The sequence below is a fragment of the Balaenoptera acutorostrata genome, chromosome 14 (assembly GCF_949987535.1).
Source record: "Balaenoptera acutorostrata chromosome 14, mBalAcu1.1, whole genome shotgun sequence".
NCBI classification, from domain to species: domain Eukaryota; kingdom Metazoa; phylum Chordata; class Mammalia; order Artiodactyla; family Balaenopteridae; genus Balaenoptera; species Balaenoptera acutorostrata.
Window position 1 is genome coordinate 20,145,681 of NC_080077.1, and position 27,618 is coordinate 20,173,298.

A 27,618-nucleotide genomic window follows, 5' to 3' on the forward strand; every position below is an offset into this window, starting at 1 on the left:
TAGGCAATCTTCTGTTAAGAGAAATATGACAAATATTTATCTGTAACTTGGACCTCTTTCCCAGGCGCTGAGCCATTGATTCTCAAGTCTCAATGTACAGTAGAATCACTTGGGGTACTTGGAAAAAATGATGCTAAGCCCCACCCTACTGCTTCAGAAATTACATTTTAATTGAGGATCTGGTGTAAGTGTTTCAAAAGCTACCCCCAGGAGGTTCTTGTATGGAGCTGGATTGTGAATCACGTTTGTTATCGTCTGCTAAATTTGTCCACCTGCATTAACAGCTAACATTTAAAATGCTACATGGCATGAAATGAAACTTACGGCTATGGTCCATGGGTTATAATTAATACAAATGTGACCACATTCCAAGCATGAGTGGAACTTTAGTATTGCAGATAAATTGTACTGGTGGCTGTAATATGCAGTTTTATGTGAGTGGGACGTTTGGATTGACGTGCATAGGTGCAGAACCAGACTAACCAGAAAACTCAGATTCTGATAGGTTGCCAGAAGTCTGTATGGCTCAGATAGAGGCTGGTCTTGACTTTTTAAAAAATTGAAGTATAGTTGATTTACAATATTGTATTAGTTTCAGGTGTACAGCAAAGTGATTCAGTTATTTTTTTCTGATTATCTTCCATTATAGGTTATTACAAGATATTGAATATAATGCCCTGTGATATACAGTAAATTCTTGTTGCCTATCTACTTTATGTATAGTAGTTTGTATCTGTTAATCCCATACTCCTAATTCGTCCCCCTTCCGCCCTCAGTCTTCACTTTGATGTGGCTCTTCAATGCCTGGGACTTAAGGTGGAAGAAACACATATTTTGAAGGATTAGGTTTTGCCACCATTCTCTACCTACTTACAAATATTAAAATCATTTATAATAGAAGAATTTAGAGAATAAATCATGTGTAGTAAAATAATTTAGGATAGAAATAGAACATTTATGAGAGGAAATGGGATAGAAATTATCAGGGACTTGAGATGGTCTAATTACTACTGTTGAACACTAAATTTGTCTTTAACTGTTTTGGTAGTTAAGGCAAAAAAAGGATATAAATATAGTATTATATTTTGGCTAAAAACAGCTTTCACTTTGTCTGCAGAGAAAATTGTTATTTTTAAACTAATTTCAACCAGCAATTTAACATATATCCTTGGGATAACACAATTAAAAATATCTTCACCACAGTTTTGCAAAAGTTATAGAAATGCTGTTCAATTGGTGATAGTTGTAAGAACCATCATGTAGTTGAATGAACCAAATATTTTGAGTAAGTAAAGACATTTCTACAGTTGTTCATTCACTCATTCATTTATTCAATCACCTGTTTGCTTTTAATTGCTAACGTTATGCTGGATACAATGTTAAGTTCTGGAAATAAGGTGATCAATAAGATGTCATGCTTGTTCTCAAGGGGCACACAGTACAGTGGGAGAAATGCTCAGAAAACCCAAAATTTCTAGTGAGAGAGGTCAGAGACTGAAATAAAGGTGTGTATATGTTATGGGAACACAAAGAAGGAGGACCTAAGTGGAGGACCAAGGAAGATTGAATAGGTTTAATCAGATAGATGAGCAGTGAAAATGCATTCCAAGAGGAAGAACAGCAGGATAAATGGCAGGGAAGGGAGAGTGCATGGTGCTTCAGAAGAATTACAAGTATCTCCCCTAAATGGGACGGTGGGGTTCATATGGGGCTTCAGAATGCGAGACCTACGTCGGGGTCAGATTCCAAAGGGTCAGGCCAAAGACTTGAGACTTCATATGAAAGTGATGGGTAGTCACCTTAGTATTTTCGGCAGTAGGGTCATGTGATCAGATTTGTGTTTTAGAAAGATCACTTTAGCTACGATGTAGAAGGGAGACCGACTGGGAGATCACTTAGGAAGCTGTTAGTGTAATTCACTTCTTGAGTGTTGAGGCTCTGAAGGAAAGCAATGGGAATGGAGAACAGGGGGCCGATTCTGCAGCTTTTCAGGAGTTTGGCTTGTATGACTGGGTTAATGACTGTAGAGAGGGGAAGCAGACAGAAGGAAGAAGAGTTTCCTGGCTTAGGTGACTGGGCAGCTTGTGGCACAATACATGGAAATCTAGAGCAACTGGGGAGAATCAGGTTTGTGGGTCAGGAGCAAAGAGTGGAAGATGGTGAAAATGAGTTCAGGTGATACTTACAGGACTATAAGTGGAGAATTCCAATAGAGCGTTGAGGTCTGAGCTGGAGGCAGTAGATTTGGAATTTACCAGCACGTAGATGGCAGTTATAGATGGCAACGTATATTAGTGAGATAACTTAAGAGTATATAAATCGAAGAGAGACCAGAGTTTGGAACCCTGAGAAACACACTTTAGGCTTATAGAGGACACAAGAGTTTATGAGGGAAACAGAGCATAAGTATGAATAAACTAGGAGTATGTGGGATAGTAGAAGTGATCAATAGGATACATGTAGTTTGGGACAGAGATGTAATTTGGGATAATATAACAGGGATGTAATTTGGTAATTTGATAGATGTAATAGGGAGGTAATTTGATAGATGTAATAGGGAGGTAATTTGAGACAGAGATAGAAAGTGTACATTAAACTGTGAAGTATCAACTGTGTCAGATGGGACTTGATAGGTGTTGGGTCTCTGGCTGCTGGACTGAATTCTCTTAGTAGAAGCCTATGGATAATTTATATTATTTAAGGGACAGATGTTTTAGATATCAGATATGTTTCAAAAGTTTGAAATCCAAACATTTCTCCACACACTTAAGCCCAGTTGTGAATGCAGAATAATGTTCCTGAAAAATCTTGAAAACATCTAAGCACAGCAGTTGGAGGCGATGATGTCCTTAACCATGAAACATGGAAGAGGCAATTTTAGCTTAAAAAATGTAAGACCAGTTTTTCCCAATTAAGCACTTCAATGAATGGAAGCTAATATATGCTCAGTGGAATGGATGATCTGAAATAAATCTGTATTGTGAAGGTCTTGCCAGAATGAATTAACTTCATATAAGGGCACCGCATAACTGAATGCACTCTCGTGATGATTAGGGTTGTTTGAAATTCACCAATTTAAATATGACAGTTTTAGTTTGGGTATTATTGGTGTTTAATTCTCTTTGTGAATTGTATGAGAATATATGCCCGACTGTTTATTTAAGACCTTTCCTAGTTAGAAATAACGTAAGTAGACCAAGTATCACTGATATCTGACATATCTGTGGATTTTTTTCCATATCTATGGATTCTCAGAATCTGTGGGTAACATGAAATAAACAGAGGCCTTTTTGATTTGTACCTCCTTAAGTGGGTTTACTGACTGTCATGACTTTGTTTTGGTCTTCATGAAATATATGTGCCCTGATTCCAGGCTGAAAGAAAGAAGCAAAACTTCCCAGGGATTTTCTCAGTCCCAGTATTACAGTATTTGTAGCTATGAATCTCTCTTCTGTACCTGTCATCCAAACTACTTACACCTCATAAGGGAGAGGGGGTGTTTACTGTTTGTCTTTCTGGAAGCTTATCTAATTTCTGACACTCCTGACTGCAACACTGCTAATTGCATCTGAGTTCTCAACCATTTAAATTCCTTGGTGTTCCCTAAATTTCAAGTCTTGTGTGTATCATCCCCAGTTTTCAGCATCCACATGTAAAAAAGCTCAAGCTTCATTTTAAAAAGATAACACAAAAGGGAATTTTCCCCCCTATCAAGAGGCCAATGAGCACTGTAAATAAGGAGAAAAGAGGAATGTTTTAGAACCAAGGAAGGTCATTATGTAAATACAACCATTTGGCTTCCTACAGATTCTTCACTGAGAAATCAAGAAAGAGGGCTAAAGAGATTTAAAATTTTTTCTGTAATTAGTAGAATTTTTAAAAATAGCAAGCCTCTCTGCACAGTTATTAGGCCTCTAGTATTAGTATCAACAATAGAGATAAAATGCTTCTCTTTTTGTTTCTACTTGCAAGAGGGACCTTATTTTGTTTACTTCTCAGTGCACCTGAGCATTATGAATTGCATTGATCTGTTGTATAATGATATCATAATAGCATATAGATTAAATATCACTATTAGAGTACTCCTTGCTACTCAAAGTGTGTTCCAAGGGCCAGCAGCATTGATATTACAGGGGAGCTTGTGAAAATGCAGAATCTCAGGCTCTAACCTAGATTTACTGAATCACTATCTGCATCTTATCATAATCCCCAGATGATTCCTCTGTGCATTAATATATTTTTTTTTAATTTATAAATTTATTTACTTATTTAATTATTTTTTGGCTGAGTTGGGTCTTTGTTGCTGTGCGCGGGCTTTCTCTAGTTGCGGCAAGCAGGGGCTACTCTTCGTTGTGGTGCGCGGGCTTCTCATTGCGGTGGCTTCTCTTGTTGTGGAGCACGGGCTCTAGGCGCGCGGGCTTCGGTAGTTGTGGCATGCAGGCTCAGTAGTTGTGGCGCACGGGTTTAGTTGCTCCACATCATGTGGGATCTTCCCCGACCATGGCTCAAACCTGTGTCCCCTGCTTTGGCAGGTGGATTCTTAACCACTGTGCCACCAGGGAAGCCCTGTACATTAATATTTAAGAAACACTGGTCTAGATGAATAATAACCATACAAATACCCCACATGATTTTTTTTGATCAAGAAAATTATAAGGAAAGCGCCTACTGTGGCTCAAAGTACATAATAGAATTCCTTTCACAATAGAACTTCCTTGTATTTCAATAAATCAAAGAAAAAAAAATCATTTTTTTCATTTTCCAACCGTCTTGTTTTCTAAATTCATTTTTCCAGAGCTGAAATAAAGACCCACAGGTGCAAAGAATAAATTTTAAGAAATAACTCTTTAGAGAACTGATTAAATAAATCAATCAGTTTCATTGTGTACCACTTTGCCTACAATGGATATTTCCTTGATATGAGTTAAATCTAATTGATGGGCAACATATCCTGTGTACAAAGTTCTTACATCAAAAAAACAAAACAAAACCCTACCTTATTAACATTTCCATAATAGAAATGAAAGAGTTGAGTGGAAAACTGAAAGGAAGTTTGAATAGTTTGATATTCTCAAGACTTTGGGCATATGGATGCCATTAGCATGATGTCTAGTCAATGAAATGTTGGTTAATCTGAAACTTGTAAAAATATGTAGTAAGGAAACTTAGAGAGATAGGCTTCATTGAGGGCAGACCTGGTTAAGCAATTGTAAATTATAATATTACATTAGTAAACTTAGAGTCATTTTATAATCTTCCCTTTTCTCAATCCTTTCATCCAATCAATGTGCAAGTTCTGTTGGTTCCACTGCTAATGTACATCTTGAATTAATCCACTTCTCTGTCTGCACCACTAATTATATTCCAAGCTGTCACTATCCAAAAGGTCTTCCCGCTTCCTCATAGCAGCCAGAGCCACCTTTTAAAAATTATGAAATAAGTCCATGTGACTCCTATACTTAAATATCCTTCATTGGCATTTCATTGCTTTTATATTCTTATACAAATTCCTTAGTACATCAGTGAGGCCTGGCATGGTCTTTTCAATCTGTCTCATGCCACACTTCTTCCTTATTCCCCTCACTCCTGTCTCTACGTTTCTCTTGGTTCCTAAAGTATATGCCTCTCTTTCTCACCATAAAACATTGTATGTCTTGCTCCTTTTTCTACATCATGTCTCAGGTTTTTTTTTTTGGCCATGTCAAGCAGCATGCAGGATCTCAGTTCCCCGACCAGGGATAGAACCTGTGCCCCCTGCAGTGGAAGCTTGGAGTCTTAACCACTGGACCACCAGGGAAGTCCCTCTATATCATGTCTCAGTTTTAATGTCACCTTTTCAAGGAACATTAAACTGTCTGTAGGAATGTAAGTTGGTGCAGCCACTATGGAAACCAGTATGGAGGTTCCTCAAAAAACTAAAAATAGAATTACCATATGATCCAGCAATCCCACTCCTGAGCATATATCCAGACAGAACTGTAAGTCAAAAATATACATGCACCCCTATGTTCATAGCAGCACTATTCACAATAGCCAAGACATGGAAACAACCTAAATGTCCATCGACAAATGGATAAAGAAGATGTGGTACGTATATGCAATGGAATACTACTCAACCATAAAAAGGAATGAAATAATGCCATTTGCAGCAATACGGATGGACCTAGAGAAGTTAGTCAGAAACAGAAAGACAAATACCATATGATATCACTTATATTTGGAATCTAAAATAGGAGACAAATGAACTTATCTACAAAACAGAAACGACACAGATATAGAGAACAGACTTGTGGTTGCCAGGGGGGAGGGGGAGTGGAGGAAGGATGAGGGGGAGTTTGGGGTTAGCAGATGCAAACTAGTATATATAGAATGGATAAATAATAAGGTCCTATTTTACAGCACAGGGAACTATATTCAATATTCAATGATAAACCATAATGGAAAAGAATATAAAAAAGAATGTATGTATATGCATAACTGAATCACTTTGCTGTATGGCATAAATTAACACAACATTGTAAATCAACTATACTTCAGTTAAAAAAAAAATAATGTCACCTTTTCAGGAAGAACCTGCCTGATTGTCTTATTTGAATTCTGATTCTTCTGTGGTTCTCTATTTTAACTCCCTGTTTAAATCCTCAGTAGCACATTACAAATTAATTTTATAAATTTTATACATTTTGGATATTTATTCATTTATTGCCTGTCTTCCTCAAAGAAAGTAGGCTCCAATAAGGGCATACCTTGACTGTCTTGCTCACCACCAGTTGTTGAGTACCTGGCAAAAAGCAGGCATCATTACATTTTTCTTGAATAGAAAGGATGACTGTAAAATAAATATAAAAAAATTCACATGCTTAATTTTTTATTACTTCCTTGATCTTCTGTGATTCCTAATTCATTATGCAAGTGATTAATTTTGAAGAAATCCTTTCAAGTTCATTATGTGAAGAAATATTAAACATGACATTTTACTCTTTCAAGGAATGCTCAGCATTGGAAACAAAATTAACATGCCAAGAGGATATTTTAATGGAGCATTTTGTTGAAATTTGTATCAAGGTAACCAATTGAGGCTGCTAGCCTAGTTATTTGTCTTAGTCTGTAGTACCTTGTGATTGACTTTAAGAAAGGGAAGTGTGCTAGTTGCCATATTTACCGGTACAATCTGTCAATATGACATATAAACCAAGTATCAGGCCAACACATACGCAAAAATAAGAAGAACAAACTCTATAGGACTAAGAGTCTGAAGAAATCATGAGTCTGAGAGACTGTGCTCTTATACATTTCAGGTAATTCTCCATTGAGGCGCATTCCCTGAAAGCCAAGCAAAGGGGCCCAAGACTCTACTGTATTTATCAAAACTATTGATAGATACCTCAGGACTTTAGAACTGAGTTATTAGATCAAGAAAAAAGACAAATAGCCCAGCCAGGGGCCTGATGGTCTCTTCCCCTACGTTGGAGGTGCTCAGGTGATGGATTGAAGGACCTGAGTAAAGGAAGGAGTGTGGGTAGTATTGTGTATAAAGAACAATTTGGCACCGCAATCAAACGTTAGTTGCATTTGTAGAATTCCAAACATCAGGATGAAAGGTGAAAAATATCTATCCAGATGCTTAACTTTAAGTGCACCTGATATATGGATATTTGAAGAGTCTGGATAATAGTATATATTTTAAGTCTGAATTTTAGACCTTATATTCATTTCCTGGGGCTGCCATAAAAAAGTGCCACCAACCAGATGGCTTAAATTGCAGAAATTCATTGTCTCACAGTTCCGGAGACTAAAAGTATGGGATCAATGTGTCTGTAGGATTGATTTGTTCTGAGGGCTGTGAGGAAAGGATCTGTCCTAGGCCTCTTTCCTTGCCTTGGAGATTGACATCTTATTCCTTTTATCTTCACATCATCTTCTCTCCGTATGTGTCTGTGTCCAAATTTTCCCTTCTTATAAGGACACCATTCCTATTGAATTAGCCTACACTAGTGGCTTCATTTTAACTTGATTATCTCTGTAGAGAACCTTCTCTGAATAAAGTTACATTTTAAGGGATTAGGACTTCAACACAGGAATTTGGGGGAAATGCAATTCAACCCATAACAGACCTTCATAATTAATTTACTTAAATGGCATTTTATAATATAGAAAATAAAAGAACATGTCAAAAATATTTGCTTTATGTGGCCAAAAACTACACAGCACATCCCCAAAAATCTAAGAAACTAACTGCACTTATAGAAATTCACATATGCTCTATATAGACTATAGTCTATGACCCATAAGCAAACTATAATAAAACTTTTTTATTGGGACTTCCCTGGTGGTCCAATGGTAAAGAATCCACCTTACAATGCAGGGGACGCAGGTTTGATCCCTCGTCGGGGGACTAATACCACATGCCGCGGGGCAACTAAGCCCGCATGCCACAACTACTGAGCTCGTGCACCTCGACTAGAGAGCCCGCGTGCTGCAAACTGCAGAGCCCATGCGCTCTGGAACCCGCGCATCACAATTAGAGAAAACCTGTACGCCACAGCTAGAGAGAAGCCCATGCGCCACAATGAAGAGCCTGCATGCCACAATGAAAGATCCCGCATGCCGCAACTAAGACCTGATGCAGCCAAAGAAATAAATAAAACTAAAAATAAATAAATCTTTAAAAACAAAAACAAAAACTTTTTTGAGGAAGTTAATTAGCATCACTCTTTAAATTGGAATTTGTCTCTGAGCAGTTATTCAGCCTTAACTGGAGTCTGTTATAAGCACCCTTTTGGGGTAGAAATTTGGCATTAATAACACCTGACACCAGAGAACAAATTTTCAGCGGAAGGAGCTATATGTGCTAATGAAGCTTGGAGCTTACTAGAGGTTGATTTTAATGTTTCTCTTGCTTTCTCCCTAATGAAATCTAAATTACAGTACTAATAGACTTATTTTCTTCACCTTTTTTTTTTTAATTTATTTATTTTTGGTTGTGTTTGGTCTTCGTTTCTGTGCGAGGGCTTTCTCCAGTTGCGGCGAGCGGGGGCCACTCTTCATCGCGGTGCGCGGGCCCCTCACTGTCGCGGCCTCTCTTGTTGCGGAGCACAGGCTCCAGACGCGCAGGCTCAGTAGTTGTGGCTCATGGGCCTAGTTGCTCCGCGGCATGTGGGATCTTCCCAGACCAGGGCTCGAACTCGTGTGCCCTGCATTGGCAGGCAGACTCTCAACCACTGCGCCACCAGGGAAGCCCCTTCACCTATTATTTAAAAGCCAGATCACATTTTAATTTCACATCGAATTGCCCATAAAATAATAAATAAGGTAAATGCAGCACAATTATCCATCTTAAGAAATGTGCTAATCTCTTTTTGCTCCTGAATTCTTAGCTGGATTTTGTGAAGAACCTCAGCAAAATCCATTTTCTCTGTCTTTGAAATGGTGCTGTGTTTGTATGGCTAAGAAGAGGGTGCTGCAATTCCAGAGTTGTGGTCTCTTGGTGTGATAAGAAATAAACAAAAGCCTATGTTCATACATTGATCCCACCATTCCTGTGGTTTTCCTAATTTTTTTTCCTGTGGACAAAAAATAATGCTAATTTTCACCTTCAGGAAAAGTTTATTCTGCCATTTCTTGTGGCCATTAAGGATGGAACCTGCGATGTGGAGTCTATGCAGCTGTCTCCTTTCCTGATATCTCTTGTCTTTTCCATGCTCCCTCCTCCTGTCAGTACCCTGTGATGTTTTTGCAAAGTGCTTGGGTGCCCATTCTGCTTGATGTACTCATTACTGCCAGTGAGGCCTCCTTTGACTGACAGCTGAGATGGAGCAAGTGAGTTGTGATTCATATGCTTCAGCAGCTGTTGTACCGTAGGTCCTAGCCTGACAAATGAAGCAATCGGTGTAGTATTGTGATGTGATTACCTGGAACCACAAATCCAGATTCACTCAAATGAATGAAACTGATTTTGATTTGCAATCCAAGAAAGTAAGGTTCCAGAATGTCAGCCATCCATTTCTTTCCCCTGGTCTTTAACCAAGTTGTGATATGACTAGGATGGATTTTATTTAAATTCAATCTTGTTGAATCATAGTGGCAATAGTCAAAACCCAAGTGAATAATTTTTTTCTACAATAGTACATTCTTAGTGGATATAACTGTGTTAAGTATTTGGCATGACTCAGAAAGAGATTTAGTTTTGATGTTTTGGAAGATAATATGCATTAAACATAAGGACACATGGTCTCACAACTACTCTCTTATAACAGAGTTTCCCATTCCTCACTCTCTGTCTAGGAATCATTTGCAGTCTTGAAACTATTTTTGGAGAAAGTAAGGGCTTCACTTTATATGTCCATGTGTAGAGCTGAGCAAGTCCACATCCTCTCATCTCCATATTTTTCACCACTACTAAAAGGTATTGAGATCTATATACTCAGCTCCTCCTGCATGTTTATTGGGATCTGCTAGGCTAGTGGTTCTGGAATCTAGCTACATATGCAATATATGTAATATGGTTAATTTCTAAAAAAATAAAGTAAAAATCAATTCACAGAATCTGAGGCCTCCCTTTAGAGCCACTTTATGAGTATCTCTGGGGTAGATCCTGGTAATAGAAGTTTTTATAAAAGCACTGCTTGTGACTTGAATGCAAAGCCAGATCTGGGAACTTCTGTTCTGGGTTGACTGAGTGTCAATGCCCATTTGGTACAGTGGTTTCTCTTTGACCTTTCCAAATAATCTATAGTGGAGCTGCCAGAAATCTCTGCTGTAATTCATGATTGATAGTGAGTTATTCATAAAATAGTTCTCTGGAAGTTTTATGATGTCATTTACAATATAATTATAAGCTATGCTTTTTATTCTGTTATTGTATCTTTGAAGTTTGGTATGTCTTGCATTAAAACTACCTTTACAGAAGATTTTTTATTCCCTAAATCTTATATTTCAACAAATTTCTTATCACCTTTACAAAAAATCCTGATTTAAAAAATCATTTAAAGTATCATTGACACCAAAAGAAGATTAAAACTAAGATGAGATGAGTAAAAATTGATTTTTAATGGTGTCAAATCATTCTCTTTTGAATGAAGTAAAAGTTTAATTACTGTTTAGAAGGGACATCATGCATCTTATTACTATAGTGTATCGTGTAACTAGAAATGTATCACCTACTATTGAGACAAAAACTGAAATAGGATGCATATAAAGGGCACTTTAGCTGCCTGATTAAGTAGAATCTATTGATCTGTCTGTTTCCAACAAGCCCAGTATTTTGTCTCTATATCCCATGTAATGGTTCAGTATAAATTACTTTACAGCTTCAATTCTCTATCCTTCACTACACTGCTTGTTTTCAGAATTTATCTTTAGTTATCCGCCTCTTAGGTTCAGAACATCTTACTCTAAAAAAATCAGGAATTATTTTATATTAATTTCTTAAATATGTACTCTGACTTCTAGAATTGTTAGAGGAAGAATTAATTATGTTAAGTAAAAGTTGGAAGTATCTGGTATAGAAACTGGTGTTATTTGTGTGTGAGTATGTGTGGGTATGTATTTCAAGGGCTTATTTCCATTAGAAACTTGATGTGGGAAATATATATGTTAAGGTACCAACTTTGGGCCTATTTATCTTTGATTTGTTCTGAGTTTCTTAAGGTTACTGGCTAGTTTAAATACATTTGAAGACCAGGGCTGAATGAGATGATAAAATAACACCATTTTTTTTTAGCAACACAATGTGATCTATATATTGAGTATGGTTTTGGATTCTGATTTCTTATTTTATAGGGTCAAATATCCTGATTTACCCTTTATATATCTCTATGAACTACTCTTTGGTATTTGTGCAAATCTTGCATGCCAGCCACTTTGTTTTGGCATTTATTTACTAGTTAAATACTAAATGCTCCCACTCAAAGAGTACAGTACTCAAGAGAACTCTGGATAACATTTGGAATTTAGCTTACCTGTCATGAATATTCATTTTAATATGTAACCAGTCCACTTCAAAATTTGGACAGTAAAAGTACACTATTGTTCAGAGGGTTGTATAACTGAGGTGTCCACTTCCTTCTTTTTCCAGCTGAGTGTTCTTAAGTATGCTCAGTTAAACCCCAAAGTATAGGTAAAGCAGCCCAACACTGTTACCTTCTAGGCATCCAGCAGGTTGCTGCAGGAGGAATCTTTATGGAATAATGGAAGGAAGGATGGAACATCTACATGGGGGAAGGTTCCTACTCTCACTGAACAGCCGGAGTGAAGGGGCAACGACCCAGGGGATGTGAAGTTTCCATTCCTGCAAAGACCAAATACTCAGCTAACAGTGTCCTGGCCAAGCATAGCTCTGGGGTACTCTAAATGTGTCCCTGCTGGTGGTCTTTCTCTCAGTTCACTGGGCCCAATGGGGTGTCTGAGAATTCTTTGGAGTCAGAAATAAGGTTTAAAAAAAACCTTTAGATCCTGTGCCCTTCTTCGCAGCACCTGGGTTTCTCTTTGTTTTAAATTTTATCCTTTTATTGCTTCCATAATAATCATCAATATCCACAAGGAAATTCCTAATAACCCATTATACTTAGAACCCAAGTGGCAATAAAAATTGGTTTATCCTCTCCTGGAGAGTAAGTAGGGTTCAAGCTTTAGAAAGATGATGCTTGATCTTGTAAGATATTTTCATTGAGGATGGATAATACCCACATTTGAGGATTAGTCAATTGGCTTCTTAATGTTAACATCCACAATGACAACAACAACAACCAAAGGAGAATAACTAGCTAGATTTCATAGTATAAAATAGGGTGAATAGTCTACACTCTGCGCATTCAAACGAAGGATACATAGAACAATGAAAAATTATATGAATAGTCATTTCAATATCAAATAAATTACTAAAATAGGTAAATTATAATAACTAGACATAAACTCCACTAGTATTTATTGTGTATCCACTAGTGTCAGACTTATTCAAATACATTACTTAATTGTATTTACTCCTTATAAAATTCCTATGAATTAGTTATTTTTAGAACCATTTTAAAGATCAGCACACCAAAGGCTCAGAGATGATAAATAGGTTGGCCTAAGGTCAGACAGTTATTACCAAGTGCTTTTAAAAATATTGTGCTAAAATTGGTATTTGAACCCAGTTTTTCTAGCTTGTGTTTAGTGCCCTTTCCATTATGCCACACTTAACATGTTATCCTGCTGTTCAGCTATCTAATACTAGGCTTTTGCTTCATTCTCTATAATCTCTCTTCATATACACACATACATACATACTTACATATTTCCAATATGACATGGAATCATATTATCATCAGAATATTGTAGCTGATGAGCCACAAACTCTGTGTCAGATATGTTGGTCTTACTCCTTCTCCACATTCCTTTTCTTTCTACAAAAAGTAAAGAGTTCTATTCCAGTTTTCTTCCCCTAAACGAAGGTTTCCTAACCTCCACTTTATTGACATTTGGAGAAGATAATTCTTTGTTGTGGGGAGCTGTCCAGTGCATTGCAGGATGCTTAGCAACATCTCTGGTCTCAATTTACTAGATGTCAGTAGCACCACCCAGTGTGACAATCAAAAATGTCTCCATAATCACTGTCAAATATCCTTCGGGAAGCAAAACTGTTCCCAATTGAGAATGACTGCTCTAAACTTAAAATGAAAGTAACTAAATAAAAGTGTGTAGTCCCTCTGCTCTGTTTCTTCCCTGCATATTAGAGACTTTAAGCAATTAGTTTATTTAGGCTTTGTATTAGTCAGAACAAGTCAGGTTAGGCTGTGGTAACAAACAATGCCAAAATTGGCTTAACACAATGAGCTGTTAGCTCTCTGGGCTGCTGTCCTCCCTGAGTTAGGTTACCATCCAGGTGACTTCAGCTCCTAGAAGGTCAACATCCACATGTGCCTTCATATTCATTGCAGCAGGGAAAGAGAGAGTGGAAGATCATGCATAAGGTCTTAAGTATGTCCCTCTGAAGTCACACCGGTCACTTCAGCTTACGTTTAATCGACAAAAGCAAGTCACGTGGCCATATCTAACTTTGAGGCGGAGAGGAAGTTTAGTCCTCCATGCTTGAAAGGGGATACCTGGGAACACTGGTGAGCATCCGTGATGCCTGCCACCGTCATCTAAGAACTATTGTCTGAACGCCCTGTAATGAACCTAGTAAGGTTCTAGGTTACATGAATCAAGTAAAGTTTGAAATAGATTATTCACCTATTAGTTCTGGAGAGAATGTACGCATGTGAAATAATCAGTGAACAAGACAACATATACCATATGCAACAGATTATAATAACATGTGTTCAATTTATATATTAATTTGGAAAATATTTACATTTTTAAGATACTTACATTTTATGATTTTAAGTCTTGCAACTAAAGAGCATGGTATATCTTTTGGGTTCTGGGACCTAATTCCAATGTGTGGGGGAGGGAGTGTTCTCACACATCCAAGCAATTCTCCAGAGACCAGCTTGGTGTCCTGCAGTTCAATTCAATTCTGACACTACCTCCCCCTACAGACAGCATCAGATTCCACAGGTTAAGGGCTCAGTCACACAAGACCCAGCCCCCAACCTGCCTTCAGAGGCCAGTTGCAAACCCAGGTTGTTACCCGTGTTTCTGATTGACTGGCTACAGATTTGAGATTCCCCATACCTCTCCTTAGACTTGAGTTTGATTAATTTTCTAGAGCAGCTCACAGAACTCAGAGAAACATTTTACCTCCTAGATCACCAGTTTATTATAAAAGCATGTAACTCAGCGACAGTCAGATATAAGAGACACCTAGGGGAAACATGGGGAAAAGGGCAGGGCCTTCTCTCAGTTCCACATGTTCACCAACCTGGAGGCTCCCCAAGCCCTGTTCTTTTAGGTTTTTATGGAGGCTTCATTTCATAGGCATGGTTAATAAAATCATTGGCCAAAGGTGATTGGTTCAACCTCCAGCCCCTCTCCCCTCCCAGGAGGTCAGGGGGTGGGATGAAAATTCCAACTCTCTAATCACAAGGTTGGTGCCCCCTGGCAACCAGCCCCCATGCTTAGGTGTATTCCAAAAGTTACCTCATTAACAAAAGACACCATTACGGCTCTCATCACTTAGGAAATTTCAATGGTTTTAGGAGCTCTGTGCCAGAAATGGTTATGAAGAGCAAATATATATTTCTTATTATAAATCACAATATCACAGTATGTCTCTCTATTTATTCATTGTTGTTTTCGTAATGTCCTCTAATAAAATTTTATAGTGCTTTCTGGTTAAAGGTATTCCTAGATGTTTTATTTTTTATTTTTTAAGAAATCAGCTCAGTTTTCTTTTTCTTTTTCTTTTTTTTTTTAAAGGAATTCCTTTATTTTTATTTATTTATTTATTTTTTAATTTATTTTTGGCTGTGTTGGGTCTTCGTTTCTGTGCAAGGGCTTTCTCCAGTTGCGGCAAGTGGGGGCCACTCTTCATCGCGGTGCGCGGGCCTCTCACTATCGCGGCCTCTCCTGTTGCGGAGCACAAGCTCCAGACGCGCAGGCTCAGTAGTTGTGGCTCACGGGCCTAGTTGCTCCGCGGCATGTGGGATCTTCCCAGACCAGGGCTCGAACCCGTGTCCCTTGCATTGGCAGGCAGACTCTCAACCACTGCGCCACCAGGGAAGCCCCCCTAGATGTTTTATAATTTTGTTGTTATTTTTGAATGAGATTTTCCCTGCTCCTCCCATTCTATTTCTACCTGGCTATTGGTAGCACAGAGAATGGTTGCTTGGTATTTTTATATTTTCCTTCATCCAGATATCTTAATACTTTTAATATTTTTCATAGCTTTTGTAGTTTAATCTCTTTTTCAGAGTTACATTTCCTCTTCTTACATTGTAGCATTAGGTGAATCATACAATGTTGATACTAATGGAAATAATCTTTACTTTGATTTTATTTAAAAGAAGATTGTTGATTATTAGTTTCTGTTAATCTCATACTATTTGAAATTTTTGTATAGAGTTTTAAACAGGAATGGATGCTGAATTTTAGCACATATTTTCCAGAATTAATCATAGGAGTTTTACATTTAATTTGTTAGTATTTGAAATATGTTGACGGGTTTCCTAATATTGAACCACATATACATTCCTGGAATAGGTATAACTTGGTGGACTTACTTTAATATATTGCTAGATTTGGTTTGCTAATGCTTATTTCCTGGCGTTCTAGTTAATTGAATTATTTGTTTCCTCCAAAACACCACCACCAGTATTTCGGTCTTTTGATAATAATATTGGTTCTCATATTCTTAATACAGCTTTTCCTGTTCCAGCTTTAAAGGTTAATTGCGTTTTAATACTACATGTTTTATGCAGCTCCTATAACACCAACAATAGTAATAGTTGACTCCATGTGTTCTTATTAGAATTCTACCAAATATCTGGCTGGGTAGCTGCCCTCGCCAAGTGGAACATGTAACCATCAAACTGAAGCATGAACTGGGGATTACGGCTGTAATGAATTTCCAGACGGAATGGGATATTGTACAGAATTCCTCAGGCTGTAACCGCTACCCAGAACCCATGACTCCTGACACTATGATTAAGCTGTATAAGGAAGAAGGCTTGGCCTACATCTGGATGCCGACACCGGATATGAGCACTGAAGGTAAGCATGAGAAGGAGCTTTCTGGCTCCTTGTTGAATGTGTTTCTAAGAAGCCCTTGCTGGTTTTTTGCCTGTCTGTCTGTCTGTCTGTCTGCCTCTACCTGCCTACCTTGCTGTCTGTAATTGATGACCTAAACGTGAATGACAGATATGGAATAAATATAAGGTTTTTGGTTTAATATATTTAATATATATATCTTTTGACACCTTGGCTAAGATTCTGTTTAACATGGGTCCTTCGATTTATTTATTCATTAAACATGTATTTACTGTGTATCAGCTATGTGTGTGCTAGGGGCACTAGGCTGGTGGTTGGGAATACAACAGCGAGGAAAAGCAGGCACAACTCCTGTCCTCATGGAGCTTCTAGCTCTATAGGGCAGACAAGCATTAATCAAATGACTACAGATAGAGTAGTAAAGCTATGATGAGTTTTTCGGTTAGAAAGATACATAGATATTGCTATGAGAGCCTAGGCAGGCGCATCAGACCTAGGAAGAAGGGCCAGAGAAGGTTTTCTCGGGTGTGTTTGAGCTGAGATCTGAAGCGGGGCTTGGCACGGGTGAGGTGGGAAAGAGGCTTGGTCCAGGCAGAGGGAGCAGCTTGGGAAGAATCCCCGTTGCAGGAGAGCACAGAGTGTTGGAGGAACTGAAAGAAGGCCAGTGTGGCTGCAGGGCTGGGAAGGAGGGAGCAGAGTCTTGCAGGATTTGGGGCACAATGAAAACTTTAGATGCTATCCTAAAGCAGTGGGAAGCAGTTGAAAGGGCGGGAGGCTGAGAGATGTCAAGTTAACTTTTTTTTTTCCCTCTAAAAGTGCCCTTCGTTTGCAGTGTAGAGTATGTCAGAGTGGGCCCCAGCCGATCTGGGGATGCCAGTTAGGAGGCGACTGCAGTAGGTAAGGTGAGAGATAACGAGAGAGAACGCAGCAGCCTGGGGCAGGGTGGCAATAGTGATGCTTCATTTACCGCACAAACACTGGCTGAGCGTGTCTTTGTGAAGAAGGAAGTAGGGTGTGACACGGATGCTGCCAGGGAAACAGATAAATAAGGGACACTTTTTTTTTTAAATTTATTTATTTAATTTATTTATTTTTGGCTGTGTTGGGTCTTCGTTGCTGGGCGCGGGCTTTCTCTAGTTGCGGCGAGCAGGGGCTACTCTTCGTTGCGGTGCACGGGCTTCTCATTGTGGTGGCTTCTCTTGTTGCGGAGCACAGGCTCTAGGCACGCGGGCTTCAGTAGTTGCGGTACGTGGGCTCAGTAGTTGTGGCTCACGGGCTCTAGAGCGCAGGCTCAGTAGTTGTGGCGCACGGGCTTAGTTGCTCCATGGCATGTGGGATCTTCCTGGACCAGGGCTCGAACCCTTGTCCCCTGCATTGGCAGGCAGATTCCTAACCACTGCACCACCAGGGAAGCCCAAGGCACACTTTTGATCTCATGGTAAGAGGCAGTAAGGCAAGTTCAAAACTAATTATAGTAGAAAGAAGAATGTGATGAGAGGGATGAGTCCTGCACACTAGGAGGGTTATGGCGTGGGAGGAACACTTTTACGGCGGAGCGCAGGGAGGCTACATGAGTATCCTGGGATTTGAGGTGGGCGTGGCAGGTCAAGGTAGAGGGAGAAAGAGCGTGCCAGGTGGAAGAAACAACCGAGGCACAGAGCATGGTGTTTTAGAGGAACGATCTGAATTTCAGCCTGGCTGTGGAGGAGGGTTCTTGTTTGTAGAAAGGAGTGGAGCCAAGAGAACAAGTCACACGAATAATATCAACCAGATGTCACCAGGGGGCAGCAGAGAGCTATGGACTGGCGCAGGCTGAGGGAGTTTGGTGAACTGCTATTCTGGGGGAAAGAAGGAAGACAGTGATGGCCAGGGGGGAAGCGTCTCCATGATCAGCCCTCTTCCCCGCAAAGTACATTACGTATCAAACACTCTTCTCAGTAATTTCATACATTAACTCATTTAATTCTCAAGACAAGATCCAGGCAGATGTAGTTATCTGCATTTTGCAGAGGAAGAGAATGAGGTACAAAAAAGTTAAGTAACCTGGCCTATGTCATATAGCCGAGACACAGCCTGGATTCCACCCCAGGCAGTCAGGTGCAGAGCATTGCTCCTGACACCATATGATGAAGCTTCTCTACATGCTCACGTGGACTCTTCATGCCCTTTCTGCAGACCACCACCCGCACTTTCAGCCTGTCACGTACATCGTCAGCTGGAGTTAAAGTCATGAGTTTCCAGGGAGGCAGCTTGTCACCCCAGAGTGTCCCAGGACCTTGGCCATCTTGGCTCTTAATGAATCTTTATGGTCCTCCTGGCCGGGCTAGACCCCTTTGTGGGTCCGTCTGAACTGAACTATCACTGGGGATGTATAATTTTTCTTCCTGAAGGAGGAGATAGTTTGGTTACTCTTCTTGGTAATTAATGCTGATCCAAAGGAGCTTGATTCAGCTGCAAGAGCTCTGTCTTTTTTCAAGGAATTAAAAAAAAAAAAAAACACCTTGTTTGCACAGAAGAGCACTGGTCGAATCTAGGTCATATTTGCCCTGTCCAGTTTGTTTCTCTGGTTTCAAAATGGAGAAGGTTCTTAGTACAGTGTGCCTGTAGCCTCTCAGGAGTGTTTTGATTTTCGCTTCTTTGGTTGTCATCTTAGAGCATTGTTATCCTGTTGGAGTTTGATGTGAGACAAGGCTCAGAGAAGCTGAGATAAATATGGCCTGCTGCACCCCATGCACTGATTCTCCAAAACCCTGCTGACTGATAGGCAATTTGCTTGATAGTTTGGGAATATACAGAAGCCTGATGGAAAATTCTACCTCCAAAGACCCGCTGTCATGGTATTAAAACCTTTGTCAGGGAGGGTGGGTGGGTTACAGAGTCACCAGGACCCAGTCATACAACGGAGCGTCTTCCACCCTGAGGCACTTTGGAAACATGAAATGGCAGCAAAATGAAAGCCCCCACTTGAAAAAGACCAAACCCCAAGACTAAATAAAGGGTTTCTTTGGTTCAGCATAACCTGGGGGTGGTAATCAAAGAGTTAACAACACTCCTGAGTCGCCGAGGAATTTCTGACCAATAGATCAATCTCTGTGGCTCACAACATTAGCACAATGAACACACAGATTAATTCAGCTGAATATTTTTAGAACTCTAGAGAAAAATCCATCTGGAAGTGTTTTGAGCCGCAGCATAATGCTGTCAGATAAAGTCTGAGAAAGAAGACAGTTTGTTAGGCCTGACTGTCACCACTGGTTGTCACAGACCTGGTACAATCAATTGTGCCGTCGATTCTTTCTCTTGTACTTTTTGTCTTATGCAGTGGGGCTGGGGTTGTTTAGGTTTTTCCTTTTCTTTTCTTTTTTTTTTTTTTATTTTGGTTTGTGTCTTTCACCTGAGGAACAAAAAGCTCCCAAATCTAGCACTCACCTGAAACATAAAATCTGTTCATTAATAGTCAGTTTTCCTTCACACAGGAAGTACTCAGATTGGGTTTTGACCTCTGTAAGCGCAGTGCTGTTTATAACAAATGGTTTACCCTTGTCTCCCAAATGGGTTAACATGGTCCCCAGAGCCACCCTTTTGTGGTGACAGTCTTAGTTCTTTCTCTGGCTCAGCATGCTAAATTCAGTGCTGCCATGAGGCGAAGACACTGGCCTTGGAGCCACTCCGCCTGGGCTTGAGCCTTATCACCATCACGTGATACGGGCAGGCTCGTTCCTGCACTTGGAAAATGGGGAATAATAATTGCAGACTTACACGATTATAACAATAGAATAAAATAATTGATATGAAAGTGCTTTGAAAATTCCAAAGTTGGGACTATAATATTAGTGCCAAGTTCTTCAGTTTCTACCAAAGGGCGTTACAGATAACATAGACCTTATCAATATTCAGGAAAAGAAGATATGCTCAAATAAAATAGTAATATATTCAGCCATAAATCTGCCTCTGGATTAAGAAAGGAAAGACGTGTGTGTGTGTGTGTGTGTGTGTGTGTGTGTGTGTGTGTGTGTGTGTGTTGGAAGGCTGAAAGTTGTGCCAGGAATGATTTCTTTCAGGGTCAGCCTTAGGTCAACCTCAGATATCTTTAGGGACTCCCCACTCCCACTTATTTCACGCCCCCTCATGCCTCAGGCTGCCCCACAATGCCCTTGTCCCCCTTCTCACCTGTGCTTGCTTGGTCATTGCATGTTTTCAGGTAGCTTTTAATCATTCTAGAGTTGGATTAGCCTGGAGGACATGTGGACCAGAAATTTAGATAAGAAGGGTCTCGGACTGTCTCAGATCAAATCGGTATTAACGGGTTTTTTTACATTGTTTTAATTCATGTATTTAATGAATGTTTATTGAGCATCTATGGAGAGTCAAGGCCTGTTTTAAATTCCAAAGTAAGAATCACAGATGGTGGAGTGTTTTGTTGGACCTGCACAGGCTTTAAAATTTTCAACTTAGTTGCCAACACTTAAAATTTGGAATATTTTACATGAAAAAATCAGTGGTTCTCTTTTGCCTTGGGGTGTTATTGTTTTTAAAAATGGAAACATTTTATCAAATTAAATTCTATATAGCGTCTAAATATATGAAACATAAAAATTAGGGATCTGGTTGATGCTGGCTTTACTGTGTGAGCCCTGACCCTGGGGACCGTCTTGTGATTCCTTGGTGGGTTACGTATTAGCTCAGGCTCCCTAGAATGGGTTTTCAAGCAGAAGGACATGCGCCTGTAGGGCACAGATGGCCCCTCGAGGGTAGGGGCAGAGGTGCTGAATCCCACGGAGGGTGTTGCCGTCCCCCAGGAGTGAGGGCCGCAGCATGACCAGGTAAGTGGGGGCAGGGACTGACTGAAAATTCAGATTGACAGCATAGTGGCCAGCAAGTGCCACTGACCAGGTAGGTTAGGGAAGGACAATAGTACAGAGGTTAAAACCAGAGGCTTTAGAATCTGGATGGCTGGGTTGGAGGTGGCCATTAGGGAATAACCTTGGGCAAATCTCAGATACAACTGAGGATAATAATAGTACCAACCTCGGAGCTGTTGAGAGGTAGCTATAAAGGAGCTATTGCACACACAGTGCTTAGATCAGTGCTTGGCAGGTAGAAAAGGCTCAGTACGTGTTAGCTGTCATCACTCAAAACAGGGTCAAAGTCAAGGAGGGCTCCAGCTGAAGCCAGGCTGAGAGGGGTGGGCCCCCTAGACTGACTGCTTCTCTGGCTCCCCTTTTTATTCTTTATTCATTCTTTATGTTATTTAAATAATTGTGTGACAGTTCTTAAGTGGGACGGCTGGGTGATTCTAGGAGAAGACCACTGGTGGGTGAGACCTGTGTTTAAACTGGGAGCCTTCTGGAGTTTCCACGTGGCAGCTGACATTTACATTCCAGGATTACGTGTCTGAGCTCACTGAACCTTAAACTAACACAAATCCCTTTTCAACTTCTAAACTGTGTACATACCTGTTGAAGAATCTTTTACAGATAAAAAGGAGAGGGGGAGATACTAGGTCATTTCGGCCATTTGGTGCAGACCCTTCCTTGGGGAACCTCTGGCCAGAAGGAAGGTCAGCGGAAGGGATCCCGATGGGTCCATATAGACGTGGCCGGAGCAGGCTGGCCCCACTGATGCTGCAAAAGCTGAACCTTGACTCTGGGACTCTGCAGCAGCTCCTCCTGCAAATGTCCACCGTGGTTTACTTGTGTATTTGGCATTTGATGAAAACCCATATTAAAAATGTTCATGTTTATTTCCTGGACATGAACATGGTAACTGGAGAGGCAGCCGTAACAGGGAACTTGAAAAGTGATGCCAGCTGTGGCAGGAAAAGGAGTAACCCAAGCTTCCCAGATCCGTCACTGGTAGTTCCCTTCCTGGGCACCATTACTTAAAGTAAACCTCTAACATGCTCTCAGCGGAACAAAAGCTGTGCCCTTGAACAGGCCTCGCCCTTATCAGCAGGGTCACTCAAACAGACCTTGGAGGTTTTGCTTCCTCTGATCTCTCAACTCAGATGGTGGACCAAATACACAGTCCTTTCCCTGAGACCTACAGCAAGACACCTCTCTGGTACCTATGGTGTCTTCTGCCTTGTTACATCTCCGGTGATACTTACTGCCTCTAGGAGAGGGCCATGAGTAACTGACTGAATGGCAGGCCCACCTAGCTCTAACCTCACAGCACCCTGCAACCAAGCACAGAAGCATAGATCAATTAAAGTTTATGGCTCAGTTTGGACTCTGAGAAATCAAGCAAGGCTTGGAGCTGGTGTGTCTCCAATTCAGATGCCTTCAGGGACAAGGCAGGGAACAGGAAAGTGTGGCAACAGGTACTGGCAAGAGATGGAGCTTCAGGAACTTCAAAGTGTGCTCTGCCTCAAGCATTCCTGTTAAAAGCATCTCTAAACTGCCACGTGGGGCCTTTAGATCCCTTAGTCAGAGGGAGTAACAGAGCGCCAGGAGCAACTAGAATATTATCCGGCCTCCATATAGATCTCCTGCTCTGATCTCAGAGCAGGGTGAGCCTGAAGCTAAGTGCTACCCCCTCGCACCCCCTGCCCCAGCAGGGAGGTGACTTCAGGCCACAATGGGATTTTGGTAACTCTCTCCTTCTAAGGTGGTGATGCCTGATTGCAATGTGTTGTGTTGGTCCCTTCAAGGCGTTTTAAAAAAGGACATCTAAGGAAAGTCTAAACTTACTGGAGCAGCTCTCATGGGAGAATTCCAGGCCTCATGAAATCATTTGAGGGAGGGGTTTTTCCCACCTCTGCCATCATCCAACGGGATGGCAATGTGAGGGCCGGACAGGGCATTCTCTGTGGCCCTCGGAAGGTCGCCCCAGGGCTGTGGTGTCTCCATGTGGTTGAGGACAGAGAGCAGCTGGAGAATGTGAGGTCATAGCACAGAGTTTTCATCCAGGACTCTGTATAGTTTCCCTCTTTAATCCCTTCTTGAAGTAATTTATAATGACCATCCTCCACTCTCCAAAAAAATCCACTAAATTCATTTTGCTCTGAGAATCTGTGAGCAGAAGAAACTCCAGGCATCCAGGAGTTTGCTGGTTTTAGGGGGCCTCTCTGTCCCTAGGAGGATGAAAAGGGCCTGAGTCCAACGAGCCTCAGCAGAGCATTGTATATCCTGTCTCAGTGGGACGAGGGGAAGACATTGGATCATCTAATCATCAAGATAGTAGCCATAGAGCAGCAACACCTATAATCATAATTGCACAGTAAAGGAGAAGTTGAATCAGTTTTAATACACACTGCATCATGAGGGAATACATGAATGACTGGCTATCCCACATGTATCAATTAATAAGTTAGCCTTTTCATTGGACAAATTAAAATTAGCCTATGTTGAAAGAGTCAGATTGACTCCTTTAACCAATATGGACTAACTCTGTTTTGGATTTACCTGGGAGATCCTTTTGGATTAAAGGAAATTCAGGTGACAGGACCTGTGAGCTTCTCTTTGAAATCCTTTAAACCTCTGCCCAATCTGTACAGACCATTCTGATGGATGTAAAAATCCATTCTTCTGAGGATAGGCGGTAGTGAAATTATCTTTGAAGGGAGATTTGCACGGATGCAGACGTCATTCAAAGGAAAATCAAGTGAAGATTCAGAGCTGACCTATTGCCTCTGGCTGCTCTTTCCACTTTATAATTAGCAGGTTTTGATATTGTCTCACCTTTTCTTTCAAAACAAAGGAGTGAAGCAAGCTCCGACATCCCTGCCCCTCCCGCCAAAACACTGTGATTTCTCGGTGCGCTGGAGGAGTGACTATTAGCGGCAACACGGGGTTCACTTCTCACTGGTCTGTGCTGTGCTCTCTCAATCCCAGGCCGCGTCCAGATGCTGCCGCAGGCGGTGTGTCTCCTCCACGTGCTGCTTGAGAACGGACACACCGTGTACGTGCACTGCAACGCCGGGGTGGGCCGCTCCACCGCTGCCGTCTGCGGCTGGCTCCAGTACGTGCTGGGCTGGAATCGCAGGAAGGTGCAGTACTTCCTCGTGGCCAAAAGGCCGGCTGTGTACATTGATGAAGACGCCTTGGCCCAGGCAGAGGAAGACTTTTATCAGAAATTTGGGAAGGTTCGGTCTTCCATATGCGGTGTATAAGTGATGGATCTGCCTCCGCTCCCTCCCGGTGTCCTTACGAAGCCTGGAGTGCTGCTTGTAAATGACCTAGAAACCAAGATTCTTCCTCAACTGGAAAGGCGGGTCCTGGCTTCTCCCCTGACCTGCCTTCTTTAGTCTGGCACTGACTTTTGGTTACGCTTTGGTTGAACTGTATCTTCCTTGGAATATTTTACAAAGGAAGCTGTAACTGACACACAAGAAGAGTCCACAAGCAGCTGGACTGTGCAGTGTGGTTCTGGCATCAGACAGAAGGTGAATGGGTGCAGTTCTGTGCCTGCAGGCAGCTCGGCCCCTGCAGCATGCTGGCTGCTTTGCGGTACTGTGACCGCACGACTGCCCTTGCTTGTTGCGTTGTGACTTGGCTTGCGGAAGAAAAGGTTAGGAGTTATGTAGATGGCGTCACTGCGTGTGTCCATGCACACACACACACACACACGTACATACACGCACAGCTTTTCTGCTGAACTGAGATGGAATTATAAAGTAAGAGTTGGTCATTTGACCAAAGAAGGGAATAAGGGTGGGCGGGAGCCTAGGCTATGATAAAGTAAGAGCCTCATATGACCCAAAGCGATGACTTTCTAGACTTTTTTTTTTTTTTTTGCGTTCTGCTTCATGGTTGTTAAAATGTGTTCCAAGGCCTCGCCTTCCTTCTCTACCCACAACCCTGTGTGACAGCCTCAGTTAGCATTATTATCTCTATTTGTTTTAGCTGAGGCTCCGGAAGCAGAGGGAGCGTGCTCAAGGTCTCATGGCTGGTCAGGGACAAGCTGGAGTTTATCACCCAAGTTTATTTGACTCATTGCTTTTTCAACACAACCTGTGGTTTTGCCAGCACAAAGTTCAGTCTCTCTCAGAGGAAGGTCGATTTGTTTGCAGCATTTTCTACAGTGAGAAATGGAACCGTGTTCTGATCAGTCGTCATAGAATTCAGGAAGGTAGTTATCCTGATTTAAACCATGGGGGCTGTCTCACGGCCAGAGTGGCCGGAGCCGTACGTAGCTCACAAGAGGAGCTGTATTCGCAAAAGAGCCCCAAGTGCCGAAGTCCACAGACAATTGTTCCACAGTTTAGGGGTGATCCTGCGTTATCCCCCAGTTTAATACAAAACACAGTTAGTATGCCTCCAGACTATGCAACTCACTATCCTGGGTTCTACAGGAAATATGAAGATTAATAAGATGTTGTCGGGCTTCCCTGGTTGAGAATCTGCCTGCCAATGCAGGGGACATGGGTTCGAGCCCTGGTCTGGGAAGATCCCACATGCCGCAGAGCGACTGGGCCCGTGAGCCACAATTACTGAGCCTGCGTGTCTGGAGCCTGTGGTCCGCAACAAGAGAGGCCGCGATAGTGAGAGGCCTGCGCACCGCGATGAAGAGTGGCCCCCGCACGCCGCAACTAGAGAAAGCCCTCGCATAGAAACGAAGACCCAACAGAGCCATAAATAAATAAATTAATAATTAAAAAAAAAAAAAAGATGTTGTCTTCAAAAAGCTCATAGCCTAGAAAAAGCCCTGTGTTCAGTCAGGTGCACTGCAGGGTTGAACTAGTAATGATTTGCTGGAATGCGGAAGGGGAAATAACTTTTATTGGGTACTTCTTGTGTGCTAGATGCTTTAAATCTTATTTAATGTAATCTTCACGGTACCTTATGAGGGAGATTTTATTATCTCCCTTATATAGATGAGGAAACTAAGACTCAGAGAGATTAAATCAACTGTCCTCTGTCACACGGTGAATAAATAGATGAAATGAGATGCAAAACTAGGTTTGTCTGACTCAAAGCCCATACTTTTTCTGTTAAAATAAAATGCTTATTTATTTTTCTCCTCCTCCTTTTCTTCCATAAACACTTATTGATAGATATGAGAGACTCTGATTTAGGAAGTATGGGGATAAGAAGGGTGGAAGGTAAGTCCCAGTGGAGTTCAGAGGAGGCAGAGGCATCTTATAACTGGGACTCAAAGGAGATGGCATTTAATTTGGGCAGAGAAGCCTAGACAGGACACATGTATCCTACAATTTTACAAAGTTACATTTATAAGCCAGGATTAAGTAATGTGAAGTCTAGTTCTCTTGCTAAAAATAAGTAGAAGTACCTATGGTATTCGAGTAACCCACAGTCATAATGTGTTATGTAAAATTTAATCTTAAAAATGGAATATTTCTAACTAATTATATAAATGTGTGTGTGTGTGTGAGAATTTCTTTAATGTCTACAAAGTCCAGCTACGTAACCTCGACTATAGAAAGACTTTTTGGGGGTGGATTTTCGCCTTTTTTGCTTTGATAGACAAAATCAGTTTAGGGCTATTAAAAATGTTTTGGAAAAACTTATCATCCTCAGTGAATGGAATGTCCAATGTATTTCAAAATCACCTGGAACTTTTGCTAAATAAAAGCATTAAAAATGACCTCTGTGTACAGGATTTTTTTAAATGTTGTTAATTTAGTCTGAAATCCAGAAGAACAAACTGTTTCCTTATTTGTTAAAAGAGGCATTCGGCTGAGCTAAATTGTTTTCCCCTTATCGCGCTCATTAGCTGATCAAAATTGGCAGTTACAGGACAAAAGAAAGTCAAAGGTGGGGGCACCACAAAGAAGTGAGGATGGAAAGCTCAAGGGTGTGTCAGAGAAAATCAAAGCAGATATTGTGCCGTTAGCTGCTTGTCACTGGCATTAACAAAACTTTCCAGTCACAGATTTTTCAAAGAGCAACATAAGATCTCACTCAGGGTAAAGAGATGTCCCAATAAGTTTACTTTCTTTTACACTTGAAACATTATCCTTCAATTATTTTGTGTGCTAATGTTAGGAAAAAATTAAGAAAAGAAACACTCTTTTGACCAACA

General features: G+C 40.9%; 1 protein-coding gene across 2 annotated transcripts in view; it reads left to right on the plus strand.

Annotated features, from left to right (window-relative positions):
- Positions 1–27,618, plus strand: part of EPM2A (EPM2A glucan phosphatase, laforin) — a 106,861-nt gene that overhangs the window by 74,296 nt on the left and 4,947 nt on the right. Inside the window, exons 3-4 of one of the 2 annotated variants that reach the window (XM_057528038.1) lie at positions 16,394–16,635; positions 24,468–27,180. In XM_057528038.1, the coding sequence (XP_057384021.1) occupies positions 16,394–16,635; positions 24,468–24,745 (520 nt within the window). In that variant the 3' untranslated portion in view covers positions 24,746–27,180. Of the gene's footprint in view, positions 1–16,393; positions 16,636–24,467; positions 27,181–27,618 lie in introns of those variants that run through there. The other variant, XM_057528039.1, reaches the window with a different exon arrangement.